This window comes from Oncorhynchus keta, unplaced genomic scaffold, assembly GCF_023373465.1.
Source record: "Oncorhynchus keta strain PuntledgeMale-10-30-2019 unplaced genomic scaffold, Oket_V2 Un_contig_14158_pilon_pilon, whole genome shotgun sequence".
Taxonomy (NCBI): Eukaryota; Metazoa; Chordata; class Actinopteri; order Salmoniformes; family Salmonidae; genus Oncorhynchus; species Oncorhynchus keta.
The window spans coordinates 59,738-79,844 of NW_026278577.1; the positions used below are offsets into that span (position 1 = coordinate 59,738).

The 20,107-nt window shown below is 49.2% G+C and overlaps 1 protein-coding gene across 1 annotated transcript in view; it reads left to right on the forward strand.

The window, feature by feature from the left end:
• nek11 (NIMA-related kinase 11) overlaps positions 1-20,107 on the forward strand; it is a 127,689-nt gene that overhangs the window by 12,287 nt on the left and 95,295 nt on the right. The window contains exon 3 of the mRNA XM_052501695.1: positions 18,334-18,499. Coding sequence (XP_052357655.1) covers positions 18,334-18,499 — 166 coding nt within the window. The remainder of the gene's footprint in view (positions 1-18,333; positions 18,500-20,107) is intronic.

Here is a 20,107-nt window from a genome sequence, read left to right on the forward strand (position 1 = left end):
TTATGAGGAGACAGAACAATGTGATATTAATTGAGGAGACAGAACAATGTGATATTATGAAACAAAATGTGATATTATGAGGGAGTCACAGAACATTTTTATAACTCGTGACCCACTTGCCCAGGGAGACAGGAACAGGCCCATATTAAGAAACCCTGAGGGAGCCACAAGGACAAGGCCACTAAACTGCAAGCCATTTACAGATCATACTGTACATATGTATGATGAGAACATGGGAAAATGTGATATTATGAGGAGCACAGTATGTGATATTTTGAGGGAGACAGAACAATGTTCCACCAACATCTCCACAACCAGCTGACTCCACCAACAGCAGTCAGAACAGTGTGAAACCCCACTTGCAGTATGAGGGAGACAGAACAGCATCTTAGACAGTGTTGGAAATCTCCAGAACAAGCATCTTACTGCAAACCAGGGAAATCTCCACCAACATACTGTATGCATGAGAACAGGAAGGTGATGATATCTAATGAACAAGTATAGACAGTGAGGGAGATCTCCAGAACAGCAGTCTTAGACAATGAGGGAGATCTCCACAACAGCAGTCTTCAGGCAGTGTTGGAAATCTCCAAAACAGCAGTCTTAGACAGTGTTGAAATCTCCACCAACAGCATCTTTGTATAACTCAGCTGACCAACAGCAGTCTTGGAAATCACTAGGGAAATCTCCACCAACAGCAGTCCCAACAGTGTTGGAAAAACCAACAGCAGTCTTAGACCAAAATCTCCACCAAGAGCACACAGTGTTGCCACCAACATCTCCTCAACCAGCTGACTTCAACAGTGTTGGAAATCACCACCAACATCTCCACAACCAGCTGACTTCAGACAGTGTTAAGGAACATGCAGCTAAAGGTGATGACTATCTCTCAATCATGAAGTGCACAGACTAGTCAAGGAGGGGATCTACCTCCAGTCTTGACACCCTAGACCCACCAACAGCAGTCACAAATGTTCCACAACATGCTCCAACCACTGCACACTGCCCTAATCTCCACCAACAGAATACCTATGTGAGAATGCTGTTCACGACAACATCTCCATTCAACAGCATAGTACTTCCAACAGTGTTGGAAATCGACCCCACAGTCAACATCTTCACAACCAGCCGACTTCAACAGTGTTAGGGAAACAACACCAACAGCAGTCCTCAACCAGTGTTGGGCTTCAACAGTGTTCTTAGCCCTTCCTGAAATCCCCACCAACAGATTGCGTGGCCACAACCAGCCAGACTTCAACAGTTTTGGAAACACCAACAAGGCATCTCCACAACCAGCGGCCTACAGGGAGGAACAGTGTGGTGTCAGGAAAATAACCACCAACACTCAACTCAACAAAACAGATGATTGTGAAATTTCAGGAAACAGCAGAGTGGAATCACCCCACCAACAGCAGTCTTAGGCAGTTTTAAGTTCCTGGCATAAATCACAGACAAAACAGCAGTCTTAGACAGTGTTGAAGAAGGCGCAACAGCAGTCTTAACCTCAGAGGCTGAAGAAATCTCCACCAAAAGCAGTCTTAGACAGATGCAAATCTCCAGCATCCAGCTTAGACAGTGTATCACCGCCTGGTACCAACTCTCCCTCAACAGCAGCTCTCCAGAGGGTGTTGAAATCTCACAACATCACGGGGGCAAACTACCTGCAGTCCAGGACACCTACACCAGTGTTACAGGAAGGCCATAAAGATCTCAAGGACATCAACCGCCCGAACCAGCACTGTTCACCCCGTCATCATCCAGAAAGCGAGGTCAGACAGGTGCATCAAAGCTGGGACCACTGAAAAACAGCTTCTATCTAGCCATCAGTGTTAAACAGCCACCACTAACATTGCAGTCTGCAAGACACTGTCATTGACACTGACCCAACTCCACCACTTTAAGAGGAATTATGGGAAATGATGTAAATATATCACTAGCCACTAAACAGCAGTCTTATACATGTTACTTGGAAATTCATCTCATGCAACGTATATACAGTACCCTACATCATCGACTGCATCCTATGTAATACATGTATCACTAGCCACTTTAACTATGCCACTTTGTTTACTTTGTCTACATACTCATCTCATATGTATATATCTCGATACCATCTACATGCTGCTCTGTACCATCACTCACATATATCCTTATGTACATATTCTTTATCCCCACACTGTATAAGACAGCGGGAATTGTTAGTTAGATTACTTGTTGTTATCACTGCAGTGCGAACTAGGCACAAGCACGCCTCCACCATTAACATCTGCTAACCTTATGTGACAAATAAAATTTGTGGATTTGTGTTAGAAATCTCCACAAACAGCAGTCTTAGACAGTGGGGGAAATCTCCACCAACAGCAGTCTTAGACAGGTAAATCTCCACTCAACAGCAGTCTTAGACAGTGATTTGGAAATCTCCACAAACAGCAGAGGGACAGTGTTGGAAATCTCCACCAAGAGCAGTCTTAGACAGTGTTGTAAATCTCCATCTCTCAACCAGCTGACTTCAACAGTACTTGGAAATCACCACCAAATCTCCACAACCAGCTCACACTCAACAGTGTTGGAAATCTCCAGCGCAACAGCAGTCTTAGACAGTGTTGAAATCTCAAATTCGGCTTGTCTCATGAAGTCTTGGAAATCACTACAACATCTCCACAACCAGTCCTCAACAGTGTTGTAAATCTCCTAGAAACAGCAGTCTTTAGGCAGTGCTTGGAAACCGCCCAAACAGGTCTTAGACAGTGCTGGAAATCTCCAACAACAGCAGTCTTCACAGTGGGAAATCCCACAAACAGCACCTAGGCAAGAGACATTTCCACCCAGCATGTTAGACAGTGTTGAAATCTCCACAAACAGCAGTCTTAGACAGTGTTGGAAATCTCCACAAACAGCAGTCTTAGACAGTGTTGGAAATCTCCACAATCAGCTGTCTTCAACAGTGGGTCCACAAACAGCAGTCTTAGACAGTGGGCTCTGCCAACCAGCTGTCTTCAACAGTGTTGGAAATCACCACCAACATCTCCACAACCAGCTGACTTCACACAGTGTTGTAAATCTCCAGCCCAACAGCAGTCTTAGGCAGTGTTGAAATTTCCCACAAACAGCAGTCTTAGGCAGTGTTGGAAATTTCCACCAACAGCAGTCTTAGGCAGTGTTGGAAATCTCCACAAACAGCAGTCTTAGGCAGTGTTTGAAATTTCCACAAACAGCAGTCTTAGGCAGTGTTGGAAATTTCCACCAACAGCAGTCTTTTAGTTTGTAAGTCTCCACAAACAGCAGTCTTGGTGTCAGGAAATCTCCACAAACAGCAGTCTTAGACAGTGCTCTGGAATCACCAACAGCAGTCTTAGACAGTGTTTGAAATCTCCACAAACAGCAGTCTTTACACTGGAAATCTGTATAAGACAGCAGTCTGGAACAGTGTTGGAAATCTCCACAAACAGCAGTCTTAGACAGTGTTTTAAGTCTCCACAAACAGCAGTCTTAAGCAGTGTTGCTCCACTCGCATTAACAGTCTTAGGCAGTGTTGTAAATCTCCACCAACATTTGAGTCTTAGACAGTGTTGGAAATCTCCACCAACAGCAGTCTTAGACAGTGTTGGAAATCTCCACAAACAGCAGTCTTAGACAGTGTTGTAAATCTCCACCAACAGCAGTCTTAGGCAGTGTTGGAAATTTCCACCAACAGCAGTCTTAGGCAGTGTTGGAAATTTCCACCAACAGCAGTCTTAGGCAGTGTTGGAAATCTCCACAAACAGCAGTCTTAGGCAGTGTTGGAAATGTTCCCACCAACAGCAGTCTTAGACAGTGTTGGAAATTTCCACCAACAGCAGTCTTAGGAGTGTTGTAAATCTCCACCAACAGCAGTCTTAGACAGTGTTGTAAATCTCCACCAACAGCAGTCTTAGACAGTGTGGAAATCTCCACCAACAGCAGTCATTAGACAGTGTTGGAAATTCTCCACCAACAGCAGTCTTAGGCAGTGTTGTAAATCTCCACAAACAGCAGTCTTAGGCAGTGTTGTAAATCTCCACAAACAGCAGTCTTAGACAGTGTTGGAAATCTCCACCAACAGCAGTCTTAGACAGTGTTGGAAATCTCCACAAACAGCAGTCTTAGACAGTGTTGGAAATCTCCACAAACAGCAGTCTTAGACAGTGTTGGAAATCTCCACCAACAGCAGTCTTAGACAGTGTTGGAAATCTCCACCAACAGCAGTCTTAGGCAGTGTTGGAAATCTCCACAAACAGCAGTCTTAGACAGTGTTGGAAATCTCCACAAACAGCAGTCTTAGACAGTGTTGGAAATCTCCACAACAGCAGTCTTAGTGTTGGAAATCTCCACAAACAGCAGTCTTAGACAGTGTAGGAAATCTCCACAAACAGCAGTCTTAGACAGTGTTGAAAATCTCTACAAACAGCATATAGACAGTGTTGGAAATCTCTACAAACAGCAGTCGTAGACAGTGTTGAAAATCTCTACAAACAGCAGTTTTGGACAGTGTTGGAAATCTCTACAAACAGCTGGTTAGACAGTGTTTGTCGGAACTCTACAAACAGCAGAGAGGTAGACAGTGTTGAAAATCTCTACAAACAGCAGTATGTGACAGTGTAGGAAATCTCTACAAACAGCAGTCTTAGACAGTGTTGGAAATCTCTACAAACAGCAGTCGTAGACAGTGTTTGAAATCTCCACAAACAGCAGTCTTAGACAGTGTTGGAAATCTCCCACCAACAGCAGTCTTAGACAGTGTTGGGAAATCTCCACCAACAGCAGTCTTAGACAGTGTTGGAAAGGAGAGGGAAACAGGAGTCTTAGACAGTGTTAAAAATCTCCAGAAACAGCAGTCTCCACAACCAGCAGAGTCTTAGGCAGTGTTGTAAATCTCCACCAACAGCAGTCTTAGACAGTGTTGTAAATCTCCACCAACAGCAGTCTTAGACAGTGTTGGAAATCTCCACCAACAGCAGAGGTAGAGAGGTGTTGGAAATAGAGACAAACAGCAGTCTTAGGCAGTGTTGGAGGAATTTCCCACCAACAGCAGTCTTAGGCAGTGTTGGAAATTTCCCACCAACAGCAGTCTTAGGCAGTGTTGGAAATCTCCACAAACAGCAGTCTTAGGCAGTGTTGGAAATTTCCCACAAACAGCAGTCTTAGACAGTGTTGGAAATTTCCACCAACAGCAGTCTTAGACAGTGTTGTAAATCTCCACCAACAGCAGTCTTAGACAGTGTTGTAAATCTCCACCAACAGCAGTCTTAGACAGTGAGGAAATCTCCACCAACAGCAGTCGTAGACAGTGAGGTAAATCTCCACCAACAGCAGTCTTAGGCAGTGTTGGAAATCTCCACAAACAGCAGTCTTAGACAGTGTTGTAAATCTCCACAAACAGCAGTCTTAGACAGTGTTGGAAATCTCCACCAACAGCAGTCTTAGACAGTGTTGGAAATCTCCACAAACAGCAGTCTTAGACAGGTGTTGGAAATCTCCACAAACAGCAGTCTTAGACAGTGTTGGAAATCTCCACCAACAGCAGTCTTAGACAGTGTTGGAAATCTAGAAACAGCAGTCTTAGGCAGTGTTGGAAATTTCCACAAACAGCAGTCTTAGGCAGTGTTGAGAAATCTCCACAAACAGCAGTAGAGGGAGGCAGTGAGAGGAGGACATTTCCACCAACAGCAGTCTTAGGCAGTGTTGGAAATTTCCACCAACAACAGTCTTAGGCAGTGTTGGAAATCTCCACAAACAGCAGTCTTAGGCAGTGTTGGAAATCTCCACAAACAGCAGTCTTAGACAGTGTTGGAAATCTCCCACAAACAGCAGTCTTAGACAGTGTTTGAAATCTCCACAAACAGCAGTCTTAGGAGTGTTGAAATCTCCCCAACAGCAGTCTTAGACAGTGAGGAGATCTCCACAGGAACAGCAGTCTTAGACAGTGGCTAATCTCCCACAAACAGCAGTCTTAGACAGTGTTGGAAATTTCCACCAACAGCAGTCTTAGGCAGTGTTGTAAATCTCCAAGAGCAGTCTTAGACAGTGTTGTAAATCTCCACCAACAGCAGTCTTAGACAGTGTTGGAAATCTCCACCAACAGAGTCGTAGACAGTGTTGTAAATCTCCACCAACAGCAGTCTTAGGCAGTGTTGGAAATTTCCACCAACAGCAGTCTTAGGCAGTGTTGGCATTTCCACCAACAGCAGTCTTAGGCAGTGTTGAAATCTCCACAAACAGCAGGTCTTAGGCAGTGTTGGAAATTTCCACCAACAGCAGTCTTAGACAGTGAGGGAAATTTCCACCAACAGCAGTCTTAGGCAGTGTTGTAAATCTCCACCAACAGCAGTCTTAGACAGTGTTGTAAATCTCACCAACAGCAGTCTTAGACAGTGTTGGAAATCTCCCACCAACAGCAGTCGTAGACAGTGTTGTAAATCTCCACCAACAGCAGTCTTAGGCAGGTGTTGTAAATCTCCACAAACAGCAGTCTTAGGCAGTGAGGTAAAGGAGGACAAACAGCAGTCTTAGACAGTGTTGAGAAATCTCCACCAACAGCAGTCTTAGACAGTGTAGGAAATCTCCACAAACAGCAGTCTTAGACAGTGTTGGAGAATCTAGACAAACAGCAGTCTTAGACAGTGAGAGGAAATCTCCACCAACAGCAGTCTTAGACAGTGTTGGAAATCTCCACCAACAGCAGTCTTAGGCAGTGTTGGAAATCTCCCACAAACAGCAGTCTTAGACAGGTGTTGGAAATCTCCACAAACAGCAGTCTTAGACAGTGAGAGGAATCTCCACAAACAGCAGTCTTAGTGTTGGAAATCTCCACAAACAGCAGTCTTAGACAGTGTAGGAAATCTCCACAAACAGCAGTCTTAGACAGTGTTGAAAATCTCTACAAACAGGAGAGGTAGACAGGTTGAAATCTCTACAAACAGGAGAGGTAGAGAGGGAGGAGAGGAGGATCTCTACAAACAGAGAGGAGAGGTAGAGAGGTAGGAGGAGAGGAAAGGTAGAGAGGTAGAGAGGAGGAGCGGTCGAGAGAGGAGAGGTAGAGGAAAGGTCTCTACAAACAGCAGTGGAGGAGAGGTAGAGGATAGAGAGGAAGACAGGAGAGGTAGAGAGTAGAGAGGTAGAGAGGAGGAGAGGTAGAGAGGAGCAGTCTTAGAGAGTAGGAGGAAAGGTACAAGAGGAGGAGAGGTAGAGAGTGAGAGGAAATCTCCACAAGAGGAGCAGAGGTAGACAGGTAGAGAGGAGGATCTCCAGGAACAGAGTCTTAGAGAGAGGAGAGGAAAGGTACCAACAGCAGTCTTAGGAGTGTTGGAAATAGAGAGGAAACAGCAGTCTTAGAGAGTGGAGGAAGGTAGACAAAGAGGAGAGGTAGAGAGGTAGAGAAATTTCCACCAACAGCAGTCTTAGGAGAGGTGTTGTAAATCTCCACCAACAGCAGTCTTAGAGAGGTAGAGAGTAAATCTCCACCAAGGAGCAGAGGTAGAGAGGTGAGAGGAGGAAGGTAGAGAGGTAGAACAGGAGAGGTAGAGAGGAGGAGAGGTAGAGAGGAGGAGAGGAGGAGAGAGGAGGAGGAGGAGAGGTTGGAAGGAGAGGAGAGAGGCAGCAGAGGTAGAGAGGAGGAGAGGAAATAAGAGAGGTAGAGAGGACCAACAGGAGGTCTTAGAGCAGTAGAGAGGAGGAGAGGAGAGAGGGAAGGTAGAGAGGTAGGAGGTAGAGAGGAGGAGAGGAGAGAGAGGACAGGAGAGGTAGACAGTGAGAGGAGAGGTAGAGAGGACAAGGAGGAGAGGTAGAGAGGTAGAGATCTCCAGGAGGACAGTAGAGAGGTAGAGAGGTAGAGAGGAGGGAGGTAGACAGGAGTCTTAGATGTGAAATGTACAGCAGAGGTAGAGAGTAGAGGAGGAGAGGTAGGAAGAGGTATAGAGGGAGGAGAGGTAGAGAGGAGACAAGGAGAGTCTTAGGAGAGGTAGAGAGTAAAGGTCCAGAGAGCAGTAGAGAGGAGGAGAGGTAGAATCTCCAGAACAGCAGTAGAGAGGAGGAGAGGAGGGGAAATCTCCACAAGAGGAGCAGAGGTAGAGAGTGGAGGAGGAGAGGTCCAGGGAGAGGAGGAGACAGGTAAAGGTGGAGGAGGAGAGGTAGAGAGTAGAGAGGAGGAAGGTAGAGAACAGAGGTCTTAGCAGTGTTGGAAAGAGGAGGAAACAGGTAGAGAGGAGAGAGGGAGGAGAGGAGAGAAAGGTAGAGAGGTAGAGAGGTAGAGAGGAGGAGAGGTAGAGAGGAGGAGAGGTAGAGAGGAGGAGAGGTAGAGAAAGGTAGAGAGTAGAGGAGAGGTAGGAAGAGGTAGACAAAGGAGGAGAGGTAGAGAGGTAGAAAAAAGGTACAAACAGCAGAGGTAGAGAGGAGGAAAGAGGTAGAGAGGAGGAGAGGAGAGAGGAGGAGAAAAGGTAGAGACAAACAGCAGAGGTAGAGAGGTAGAGAAAGAGGACAAAGAGAGGTAGAGAGAGGAGTGTTGAGGAAGAGGTACAAGGTAGAGCAGAGGAGAGGTAGAGAGGAGGAGAGGTAGAGAGGAACAGCAGAGGTAGAGAGTGTTGGAAAGAGGAGGAGAGGCAGTCTTAGAGGAGAGGAGGAGAGGTAGAGAGGTAGAGGAGGCAGTCGTAGACAGAGGTTTGAAGAGGTAGACAAGAGGAGCAGTCTTAGAGGTAGAGAGGAGGAGAGGAGAGGAGAGGTAGACAGTGAGAGGAGGAGAGGTAGAGAGGTAGAGAGGAGGAGAACAGCAGTAGGAGGGAGAGGTAGAGGAATCTCCAGAAGGAGGAGCAGTAGAGAGGCAGAGAGGAAAGGAGGACAAACAGCAGAGGTAGACAGAGAGGAGGAGATAGAGACAAAGGAGCAGAGGAGGTTGAAGGAGGTAGAGAGGAGGAGTCTTAGACAGGAGAGGAAAGGTAGAGACAAACAGGAGAGGTAGAGAGAGGAGAAGAAGGTAGAGAAGAGGAGGAGAGTAGAGGAGGAGAGTTGAGGAGACAAAGGAGGAGAGGTAGAGAGAGGAGAGGAGGAGAGCAGGTAGAGAGTGCAGAGAGGAGGAGAGGTACAAGGAGGAGAGGTAGAGAGGTAGAGAGGAGGAGAGGTACAAACAGCAGAGGTAGAGAGGTGAGAAAGAGGTACAAACAGGAGTAGAGGAGGAGAGGTAGAGAAATCTCCAGAAACAGAGGTAGACAGGTTGAGAGGTAGAGGAGGACAAAGGAGGAGAGGTAGAGACAGAGGAGAGGAGGAGAGGTAGAGAACAGCAGGTAGAGAGGAGGAGAGGTTGAGGAAGGTAGAGACAAACAGCAGTAGAGAGGAGGAGAGGTAGAGAAGGAATCTCCACAAAGGAGGAGGGAGAGAGGTAGAGAAATCGGAGAAGGTAGAGCGGTAGAGAGGTAGAGAGTAGTTGGAGGAGGAGAGGTAAACCACAGAGGTAGAGAGGTGAGAGAGGAGGAGAGGTAGTCTCCTGAGGAGGAGAGGTAGAGGAGGAGAGGTGAGGGGAGTGAGAGGTAGAGTAGAGAGGAGGAACCTGGGATAGAGGAGGAGAGCAAAGAGACAGGAGAGGTAGAGAGGAGGAGAGGTAGAGAGGTAGAGAGGAGGAGAGGTAGAGAGGAGGAGAGGTCTCAGATCTGCAGAGAGGAGGAGAGGAGGAGGAAGGTAAGAGGAGGAGAGGTAGAGAGGACACAGGAGAGTAGAGAGGAGGAGAGGTAGAGAGCCAGAGGAGAAGAGAGGAGTAAAGGAGAGGAGGGAGAGGTAGAGAGGAGGAAAAGGTAGAGAGGTCTTAAAGGAGAGGAGGAGAGGTAGCCAGAGGAAGATAGAGAATAGAGCTGAGAAGACGCAAGACCAGATGGAAGGATTTCAGGAGAGGAGGAGAGGTAAGGAGGGAGGTGAGAGGTAGAGAGGTAGAGAGGTAGAGAGGTAGAGAGGGGTGAGAGAGGTAGAGAGATAGGGAGAGGAGGAGAGGAGGAGAGGTAGAGAGGTAGAGAGGTAGAGAGGAGGAGAGGTAGAGGAGGAGAGGATGTAGAGAGAGGAGAGGCAGAGAGGAGGAGAGGTAGAGAGAGGTGAGAGAAAGTGAGGAGGAGGAATAGAGAGAGACTGAATGAGAGGTAGAGAGGTAGAGATCAGGAGACCTGAGGACCAATTTAGCCAGAGGTAGAGAGGTAGAGAGGTAGGAGAGGAGGAGAGGTAGAGAGGAGGAGAGGAGGAGAGGTAGAAAGGTATGGAAGGTAGGGAGAGAGGAGGAGAGGTAGAGAGAGGAGGAGAGGTAGAGAGGTAGAGAGGAGGAGAGGTAGGAGAGGAGGAGAGGTGGGAGAGGAGGAGAGGTAGAGAGGAGGAGAGGAGTAGAGAGGTAGAGAGGAGGAGAGGTAGAGAGAGAGGAGGAGAGGTAGAGAGGAGGAGAGGAGAGAGGAGGAGAGGAGGAGAGGTAGAGAGGAGGAGAGGAGGAGAGGTAGAGAGGAGGAGAGGAGAGAGAGGAGAGGTAGAGAGGTAGAGAGGAGAGGTAGAGAGGTAGAGAGGAGGAGAGGAGGAGAGGTAGAGAGGAGGAGAGGTAGAGAGGAGGAGAGGTAGAGAGGAGGAGAGGTAGAGGAGGAGAGGAGTAGAGAGGTAGAGGAGGGAGAGGAGGAGGAGAGGAGGAGAGGTAGAGAGAGGTAGAGAGGAGGAGAGGAGGAGAGGTAGAGAGGTAGAGGAGGAGAGGTAGAGAGAGGAGGAGAGGAGAGAGGAGAGGAGAGAGGAGGAGAGGTAGAGAGGAGAGAGGAGGAGAGGTAGAGAGGTAGAGGAGAGAGGTAGAGAGGAGGAGAGGTAGAGAGGAGGAGAGAGAGGGAGAGGTAGAGAGGAGGAGAGGAGGAGAGGTGGAGAGGAGGAGAGGTAGAGAGGTAGAGAGGAGGAGAGGTAGAGAGGAGGAGAGGAGGAGAGGTAGAGAGGAGGAGAGGTAGAGGAGGTAGAGAGGAGAGAGGAGGAGAGGAGAGAGGTAGAGAGGAGGAGAGGAGGAGAGGTAGAGAGGAGGAGGTAGGAGAGGGTAGAGAGGAGGAGAGGTAGAGAGGGAGAGAGAGGAGAGGTAGAGAGGAGGAGAGGTAGAGAGGTAGAGAGGAGGAGAGGTAGAGAGGAGGAGAGGTAGAGAGGTGGAGAGGAGGAGAGGTAGAGAGGTAGAGAGGAGGAGAGGTAGAGAGGAGGAGAGGTAGAGAGGAGGAGAGGAGGAGAGGTAGAGAGGAGGAGAGGTAGAGAGGTAGAGAGGAGGAGAGGTAGAGAGGAGGAGAGGTAGAGAGGTAGAGAGGAGGAGAGGAGGAGAGGTAGAGAGGTAGAGAGGTAGAGAGGAGGAGAGGTAGAGAGGAGGAGAGGAGAGAGGTAGAGAGGAGGAGAGGAGGAGAGGAGAGAGGTAGAGAGGAGGAGGGAGAGGAGAGGTAGAGAGGAGGAGAGGTAGAGAGAGGAGGAGAGGTAGAGAGGAGAGGAGGAGGTAGAGAGGAGGAGAGGTAGAGAGGTAGAGAGGTAGAGAGGAGGAGAGGAGGAGAGGTAGAGGAGGAGAGGTAGAGAGGAGGAGAGGAGAGAGGAGAGAGGAGAGCAGAGAGGTAGAGAGATAGAGAGGAGGAGAGGTAGAGAGAGGGAGGTAGAGAGGTAGGTAGAGGAGGAGAGGAGAGGTAGAGAGGTGGGAGAGAGAGGAGGAGAGGTAGAGAGAGAGAGGTAGAGAGGTGGAGAGGAGGAGAGGGAGAGGTAGAGGAGGAGGAGAGAGGTAGAGAGGAGGAGAGGTAGAGAGGAGGAGAGGAGGAGAGGTAGAGAGAGATAGAGAGGTAGAGAGAGAGAGGAGGAGAGGTAGAGAGGAGAGAGGAGGGAGAGGTAGAGAGGAGGAGAGGTAGAGAGGTAGAGAGGAGGAGAGGTAGAGAGGGAGGAGAGGAGGAGAGGTAGAGGAGGAGAGGTAGAGAGGTAGAGAGGAGGAGAGGAGGAGAGGAGGAGAGGAGAGAGGTAGAGAGGAGGAGAGGTAGAGAGGTAGAGAGGAGGAGAGGAGGAGAGGTAGAGAGGAGGAGAGGTAGAGGAGGAGAGAGAGGAGGAGAGGTAGAGGAGGAGAGGTAGAGAGGAGAGAGGAGAGAGAGGAGGAGAGGTAGAGAGGAGGGAGGTAGAGAGGTAGAGAGGTAGAGAGGAGGAGAGGTAGAGAGGTAGAGAGGAGGAGAGGAGAGGAGAGAGGTAGAGAGGTAGAGAGGAGGAGAGGAGAGAGGAGGAGAGGTAGAGAGGTAGAGAGGAGGAGAGGAGAGAGAGGAGGTAGAGAGGTAGAGAGGAGGAGAGGTAGAGAGGAGGAGAGGTAGAGAGGAGGAGAGGAGAGAGGGAGAGAGAGGTAGGAGAGGTAGAGAGGATGAGAGGTAGAGAGGAGGAGAGGTAGAGAGGTAGAGAGGAGGAGAGGTAGAGAGGTAGAGAGGTAGAGAGGAGGAGAGGAGGAGAGGTAGAGAGGTAGAGAGGTAGAGAGGTAGAGAGGAGGAGAGGAGGAGAGGTAGAGAGGAGGGAGAGGTAGAGAGGAGTAGAGAGGTAGAGAGGTAGAGAGGAGGAGAGGGAGGAGAGGTAGAGAGGAGGAGAGGTAGAGAGGAGGAGAGGAGAGAGGAGGAGAGGTAGAGAGGTAGGAGAGGTAGAGAGGTAGAGAGGAGGAGAGGTAGAGGAGGTAGAGAGGTAGAGGAGGAGAGGAGAGGAGAGAGGTAGAGAGGAGGAGAGGTAGAGAGGTAGAGAGGAGGAGAGGTAGAGGAGGAGAGGTAGAGGAGAGAGAGGTAGAGAGGTAGAGAGGGAGGAGAGGAGGAGAGGTAGAGAGGAGGAGAGGTAGAGAGGTAGAGAGGTAGAGGAGGAGAGGTAGAGAGAGGAGGAGAGTTAGAGGAGGAGAGGTAGAGAGGAGGAGAGGTAGAGGAGAGAGGAGGAGAGGTAGAGAGGAGGAGAGGAGGAGAGGTAGAGGGAGGAGAGGTAGAGAGGTAGAGAGGAGGAGAGGTAGAGAGGTAGAGAGGAGGAGAGGTAGAGAGGTAGAGAGGAGGTAGAGGAGGAGAGGAGAGAGGTAGAGGAGGAGAGGTAGAGAGGTAGAGAGGAGAGAGGAGGAGAGGTAGAGAGGTAGAGAGGAGGAGAGTAGAGGAGAGATAGAGGTAGAGAGGAGAGAGGAGGAGAGGTAGAGAGGTAGAGAGGAGGAGAGGTAGAGAGGAGGAGAGGTAGAGAGGTAGAGAGGGAGGGAGAGGTAGAGAGGAGGAGAGGTAGAGAGGAGGAGAGGTAGAGAGGAGGAGAGGAGGAGAGGTAGAGAGGAGGAGAGGTAGAGAGGTAGAGAGAGAGAGGAGAGGTAGAGAGGTAGAGAGGAGGAGAGGTAGAGAGGTAGAGAGGAGGAGAGGTAGAGAGGTAGAGAGGTAGAGAGGAGGAGAGGTAGAGAGGAGGAGAGGAGGAGAGGAGGAGAGGTAGAGAGAGGAGAGGAGGAGAGGAGGAGAGGTAGAGAGGAGGAGAGGAGGAGAGGTAGAGAGGTAGAGAGGAGGAGAGGAGAGGTAGAGAGGTAGAGAGGAGGAGAGGTAGAGAGGAGGAGAGGTAGAGAGGAGGAGAGGTAGAGAGGAGGAGAGGTAGAGAGGTAGAGAGGAGGAGAGGTAGAGAGGAGGAGAGGTAGAGAGGAGGAGAGGTAGAGAGGTAGAGAGGAGGAGAGGTAGAGAGGTAGGAGAGGAGAGGAGAGGAGGAGAGGTAGAGAGGAGGAGAGGAGGAGAGGTAGAGAGGAGGAGAGGTAGAGAGGCAGAGAGGAGGAGAGGAGGAGAGGTAGAGAGGTAGAGAGGAGAGAGGTAGAGAGGAGGAGAGGAGAGGTAGAGAGGGAGGAGAGGAGGAGAGGTAGAGAGGAGGAGAGGAGGAGAGGTAGAGAGGAGGAGAGGAGGAGAGGTAGAGAGGAGGAGAGGTAGAGAGGTAGAGAGGAGGAGAGGTAGAGAGGAGGAGAGGTAGAGAGGAGAGGAGAGAGGTAGAGAGGAGGAGAGGAGGAGGTAGAGAGGTAGAGGAGGAGAGGTAGAGAGGTAGAGAGGTAGAGAGGAGGAGAGGTAGAGAGGTAGAGAGGTAGGAGAGGAGGAGAGGTAGAGAGGAGGAGAGGTAGAGGAGGAGGAGAGGTAGAGAGGTAGAGAGGAGGAGAGAGGAGGAGAGGAGAGAGGTAGAGGAGGAGGAGAGGAGGAGAGGTAGAAAGGAGGTAGAGAGGAGGAGAGGTAGAGAGGTAGAGAGGAGGAGAGGTAGAGAGGTAGAGAGGTAGAGAGGAGGAGAGGTAGAGGAGGAGAGGTAGAGAGGAGAGAGGAGGAGAGGTAGAGAGGAGGAGAGGAGAGAGAGGAGGAGAGGTAGAGAGGAGGAGAGGAGGAGAGGTAGAGGAGGAGAGGTAGAGAGGTAGAGAGAGGAGGAGAGGTAGAGAGGAGGAGAGGTAGAGAGGAGGAGAGGAGGAGAGGTAGAGGAGGAGAGAGGAGGAGAGGTAGAGAGGTAGGAGAGGTAGAGGAGGAGGAGAGGTAGAGAGGAGGAGAGGTAGAGAGGTAGAGAGAGGTAGAGAGGAGGAGAGGTAGAGAGGAGGAGAGGTAGAGAGGAGGAGAGGAGGAGAGGTAGAGAGGTAGAGAGAGGTAGAGAGGAGGAGAGGTAGAGAGGAGGAGAGGAGGAGAGGATGAGAGGTAGAGAGGAGGAGAGGTAGAGAGGTAGAGAGGAGAGAGAGGATAGGTAGAGAGGTAGAGAGGTAGAGAGGAGGAGAGGTAGAGAGGAGAGAGGTAGAGGAGGAGAGGAGGAGAGGTAGAGGAGGAGAGGTAGAGAGGTAGAGAGGAGGAGAGGTAGAGAGGTAGAGAGGTAGGAGAGGAGGAGAGGAGGAGGAGAGGTAGAGGAGGAGAGGTAGAGAGGTAGAGAGGAGGAGAGGTAGAGGAGGAGAGGTAGAGAGGAGGAGAGGTAGAGAGGAGAGAGAGGAGGAGAGGAGGAGAGGTAGAGAGGAGGAGAGGTAGAGAGGTAGAGAGGTAGAGAGGAGGAGAGGTAGAGAGGTAGAGAGAGGAGGAGAGGTAGAGAGGAGAGGTAGAGGAGGAGAGGTAGAGAGGTAGAGAGGAGGAGAGGAGGAGAGGAGGAGAGGTAGAGAGGAGGAGAGGTAGAGAGGAGAGAGGTAGGAGGGAGGAGAGAGAGGAGGAGAGGTAGAGAGGAGGAGAGGTAGAGAGGAGAGAGGAGGAGAGGTAGAGAGGTAGAGGAGAGGTAGAGAGGAGAGAGGAGGAGAGGTAGAGGAGGAGAGGTAGAGGAGGAGAGGTAGAGGAGGAGAGGTAGAGAGGTAGAGAGAGGAGGAGAGGAGGAGAGGAGGAGAGGTAGAGAGAGAGGAGGAGAGGTAGAGAGGTAGAGAGGGAGAGAGGTCGAGGAGAGGAGAGGTAGAGAGGAGGAGGAGAGGTAGAGGAGGAGGAGGAGGAGAGGAGGAGAGGTAGAGGAGGAGAGGTAGAGAGGTAGAGAGGAGGAGAGGAGGAGAGGAGGAGAGGTAGAGAGGAGGAGAGGTAGAGAGGTAGAGAGGGAGAGGAGGAGAGGTAGAGAGGAGAGAGGAGGAGAGAGGAGGAGAGGAGGAGAGGAGAGGAGGAGAGGTAGAGAGGTAGAGAGGAGGAGAGGAGGAGAGGAGGAGAGGTAGGAGAGGAGGAGAGGTAGAGAGGAGGAGAGGGAGGAGAGGTAGAGAGGTAGAGAGGTAGAGAGGTAGAGAGGAAGAGAGGTAGAGAGGAGGAGAGGTAGAGAGGTAGAGAGGAGAGAGGAGAGAGGAGAGGTAGAGAGGAGGAGAGAGAGGAGAGAGGATAGGTAGAGAGGTAGAGAGGAGGAGAGGAGGAGAGGTAGAGAGGAGGAGAGGTAGAGAGGAGGAGAGGTAGGAGGAGAGGTAGAGAGGAGAGAGGTAGAGAGGAGGAGAGGAGAGAGGAGAGGAGAGGTAGAGAGGAGGAGAGGTAGAGAGGAGGAGAGGAGGAGAGGAGGATAGGTAGAGAGGTAGAGAGGTAGAGAGAGGAGAGAGGTAGAGAGGAGAGAGGAGAGGGAGAGAGGTAGAGAGGAGAGAGGAGAGAGGAGGAGAGGTAGAGAGGTAGAGAGGTAGAGAGGAGGAGAGGTAGAGGAGGAGGGAGAGGAGGATAGGTAGAGGAGGAGAGGTAGAGAGGGAGAGGTAGAGAGGAGGAGAGGTAGAGAGGGAGAGAGGTAGAGGAGGAGAGGTAGAGAGGGAGAGAGGCAGAGAGGAGGAGAGGTAGAGAGGTAGAGAGGTAGAGAGGTAGAGAGAGGAGAGAGGTAGAGAGGAGAGAGGAGGAGAGTAGAGAGGTAGAGAGGAGGAGAGGTAGAGAGGAGGAGAGGAGAGAGGTAGAGAGGTAGAGAGGTAGAGAGGAGGAGAGGTAGAGAGGTAGAGAGGAGGAGGAGAGAGGAGAGAGGTAGAGAGGTAGAGAGGTAGAGAGGAGGAGAGGTAGAGAGGTAGAGAGGTAGAGAGGAGGATAGGTAGAGAGGTAGAGAGGTAGAGAGGAGAGAGGGAGGGAGAGGTAGAGAGGAGGAGAGGTAGAGAGGAGGAGAGGTAGAGAGGAGGAGAGGAGGAGAGGAAGAGAGAGAGAGGAGGAGAGGTAGAGAGGAGGGAGAGGTAGAGAGGAGAGAGGTAGAGAGGTAGAGAGGTAGAGAGGAGGAGAGGAGGATAGGTAGAGAGGTAGAGAGGTAGAGAGGAGAGAGGAGGAGGAGAGGAGAGAGGAGAGAGGTAGAGAGAGGAGAGGAGAGGAGAGAGGAGAGAGGAGGAGGAGAGAGGTAGAGAGGAGGGGAGGAGGAGAGAGAGAGAGAGGAGAGGAAGAGAGGAGGAGAGGTAGAGAGAGGAGGAGAGGTAGAGAGGTAGAGAGGAGGAGAGGTAGAGAGGAGGAGAGAGGAGGAGAGGTAGAGAGGAGAGAGGTAGAGAGGAGGAGAGGTAGAGAGGTAGAGAGGAGTAGAGAGGTAGAGAGGTAGAGAGGAGAGAGGAGGAGAGGTAGAGAGGAGAGAGAGGTAGAGGTAGGAGGTAGAGAGGAGGAGAGGTAGAGAGGAGGAGAGGAAGAAAACACTTGACAAAACGTCTGTTCTCCAAGTCTCAGCCTCATCACCATATGTCCCCCTGGATTAGAGTACAGACGTATACTGGGATTCAAGCAAACCTGCAATGTGAAAAGTAATATTGTTCATCTGCTACAAAACTGTCTTTCTTTTTTCGGTGAATGACCGCCAAGACAAGGTTAAGTTAATAAGAGTAGTTTTCGACATGTCCAAAGACATTTGATGCAAATGTCTCTATGAAGGGATGATGGCATTTCTTCCCACAGGGCAGGTTTTATGAACCACACTTTCAATGTTTGAGAAAATATATATTTTTGTTGTTCTTTTTGGGGGTTTGATGAGAAGTACATGGAACTTGTTTTACATTTGTTAATTCCTGCAGCAAGATTACATGGACCCACCACTGTGAGGTGGATGTTTTTCCTCTTGAAGGACAATCTTGGACAACAGGCTAATGTGTCCAGTTAGGAGAATAACAACAATGGCATCCTTTCCTTGTACTGAGTTCTTCCCACAGGGCCCTTCTCCCTGTCCTTCAAACACAACTCAACACAACTCCAGATTACTCTTTGCTCCTGTCCTGTCCTCTGTACTGACCAAAGACCCAGACATCCTGTCCTGTCCTCTGTACTGACCAAAGATCCAGACATCCTGTCCTGTCCCTCTGTACTGACCAAAGACCCAGACATCCTGTCCTGTCCCTCTGTAATGACCAAAGACCCAGACATCCTGTCCTGTCCTGTCCTCTGTACTGACCAAAGACCCAGACATCCTGTCCTGTCTCTATGTACTGGCCAAAGACGCAGACTTCCTGTCCTGATGACAGCCTCTGTGTGTGTGTGTGTGTGTGTGCGTGCGTGTGCATGCACGCGTACATGTGTGTATGTACCAGGACCAGACAGGGGACTGGAGAAAACGTACATTTTAAACGATCTGTCTGAATGATGTTCCCTGTCCCTGCCCAGGATGATAATTGGGGTACGGTGGTCAACTTACGTCTATTGCCAGCTTTTCACATTTGCACTCCCTAATACTCTATATGGATATATGGGCAGCAGGTAGCCTAGTGGTTAGAGCATTGGGCCAGTAAGCGAAAGGTTGCTAGATCCCTGAGCTGACAAGATAGAAATCATTCTGCTCCTGAACAAGGCAGTTAACCCACTGTTCCTAGGCTGCCATTGTAAATGAGAATTTGTTCTTAACTGACTTGCTTGGTTAAATTAAAAAGAAAAATAACTTGCTACTACGTACATGTGTTGCCCATTTTGGAAAAACCCCTTACTATAACCTTTCTCTCTCCTTTGCCATCTGACCTTTGATCCCTAGTAAGGTGCTGAAGGAGATCCCTCTGGGGGACCTGCGTCCTAACGAGACAGTCCAGGCATCCCAGGAGGCTCAGCTCCTGTCCCAGCTCCACCACCCAGCCATCATCACTTTTTACGGCAGCTTTCTGCATAGAGACTCCTTCTGCATCATCACTGAGTACTGTGAGGTAGGACTGATGTCTCCAGATCTCTTGGAGCCTTTTGTGCTGTTGCAATCTCAATCACAACCTTGAATAATGCATTCATTCTCGAGTTCCTCGGTCAGCTGGACTGGCATCAGGTCAGGGCATCAACCATGCAGTGAGGAAATATTCTCCACCATCGGTCCGTTTTCAGTTTCCTCGTTTGACCTTGGCAGGGATCGTGTGTACCTTGCCAATGCATTCTCAGTTGTTATTTTCTGTCAGAAACATGTGAACTTTGCACATACACTGAATTGCGCCTGGGCTGGAATAATATATTATGGCCTTTCTCTTGCATTTCAAAGATGATGGTATAGAAAACATAACCATCAAACATATATATATTTTTCTTTGTATTATCTTTTACCAGATCTAATTATATTCTCCTATATTAATTTCACAGTTCCACAAACTTCAAAGTGTTTCCTTTCAAATGGTATCAAGAATATGCATATACATTTGAAGTCGGAAGTTTACATACACTTAGGTTGGAGTCATTAAAACTTGTTTTTCAACAACTCCACAAATTTCTTGTTAACAAACTATAGTTTTGGCAAGTCGGGTAGGACATCTACTTTGTGCATGACACAAGTCACTTTTCCAACAATGGTTTACAGACAGATTATTTCACTTCACAATTCCAGTGGGTCAGAGGTTTAGTTGTCGGTGCCTTTAAACAGCATGGAAAATTCCAGAAAATTATGTCATGGCTTTAGAAGCTTCTGATAGGCTAATTGACACCATTTGAGTCAATTGGAGGTGTACCTGTGAATGTATTTCAATGCTTACCTTCAAACTCAGTGCCTCTTTGCTTGACATCATGGGAAAATCATAAGAATTCTTTTGACTAGTTTTGTATGTGTATCTAATATATATATATATTTATCTCATGTCATTGCTTACATTATGCATAAATAAGACCTTATAGATGCCAGGTCTTGGTCATGATATGGTTTCAGTTTTTTTTATGTATTATTAGAAAATAATTGTAGACCTCCATAAGTCTGGTTCAACCTTGGGAGTAATTTCCAATCGCCTGAAGGTACCACGTTCATCTATACAAACAATAGTACGCAAGTATAAAACACCATGGGACCACACAACCGTCATAACGCTCAGGAAGGAGACGCGTTCTGTCTTCTAGAGATGAACGCTGTCACGTTCTGACCTTTATTTCCTTTGTTTTGTCTTTATTTAGTATGGTCAGGGCGTGAGATGGGGTGGGCAGTCTATGTGTGTTTTTCTATGTTGGGGTTTTGAGTTCAGCCTAGTATGGTTCTCAATCAGAGGCAGGTGTCGTTAGTTGTCTCTGATTGAGAATCATACTTAGGTAGCCTGGGTTTCACTTTGAGTTGTGGGTGTTTGTTTCCGTGTGAGTGTTTGTTGCCACACGGTACTGTTTCGGTTTCGTTCATGTTCACGTTTATTGTTTTGTATTTCATAGTGTTCAGTTTATATCTTAAAATAAACGTTATGGACACTTACCACGCAGCACATTGGTCCTCCGATCCTTCTCACATCTCCTCCTCAGAGGAGGAGTAATGCAGTTACAGAAACACCCACCAACCAAGGACCAAGCAGCGTGGTAACAGG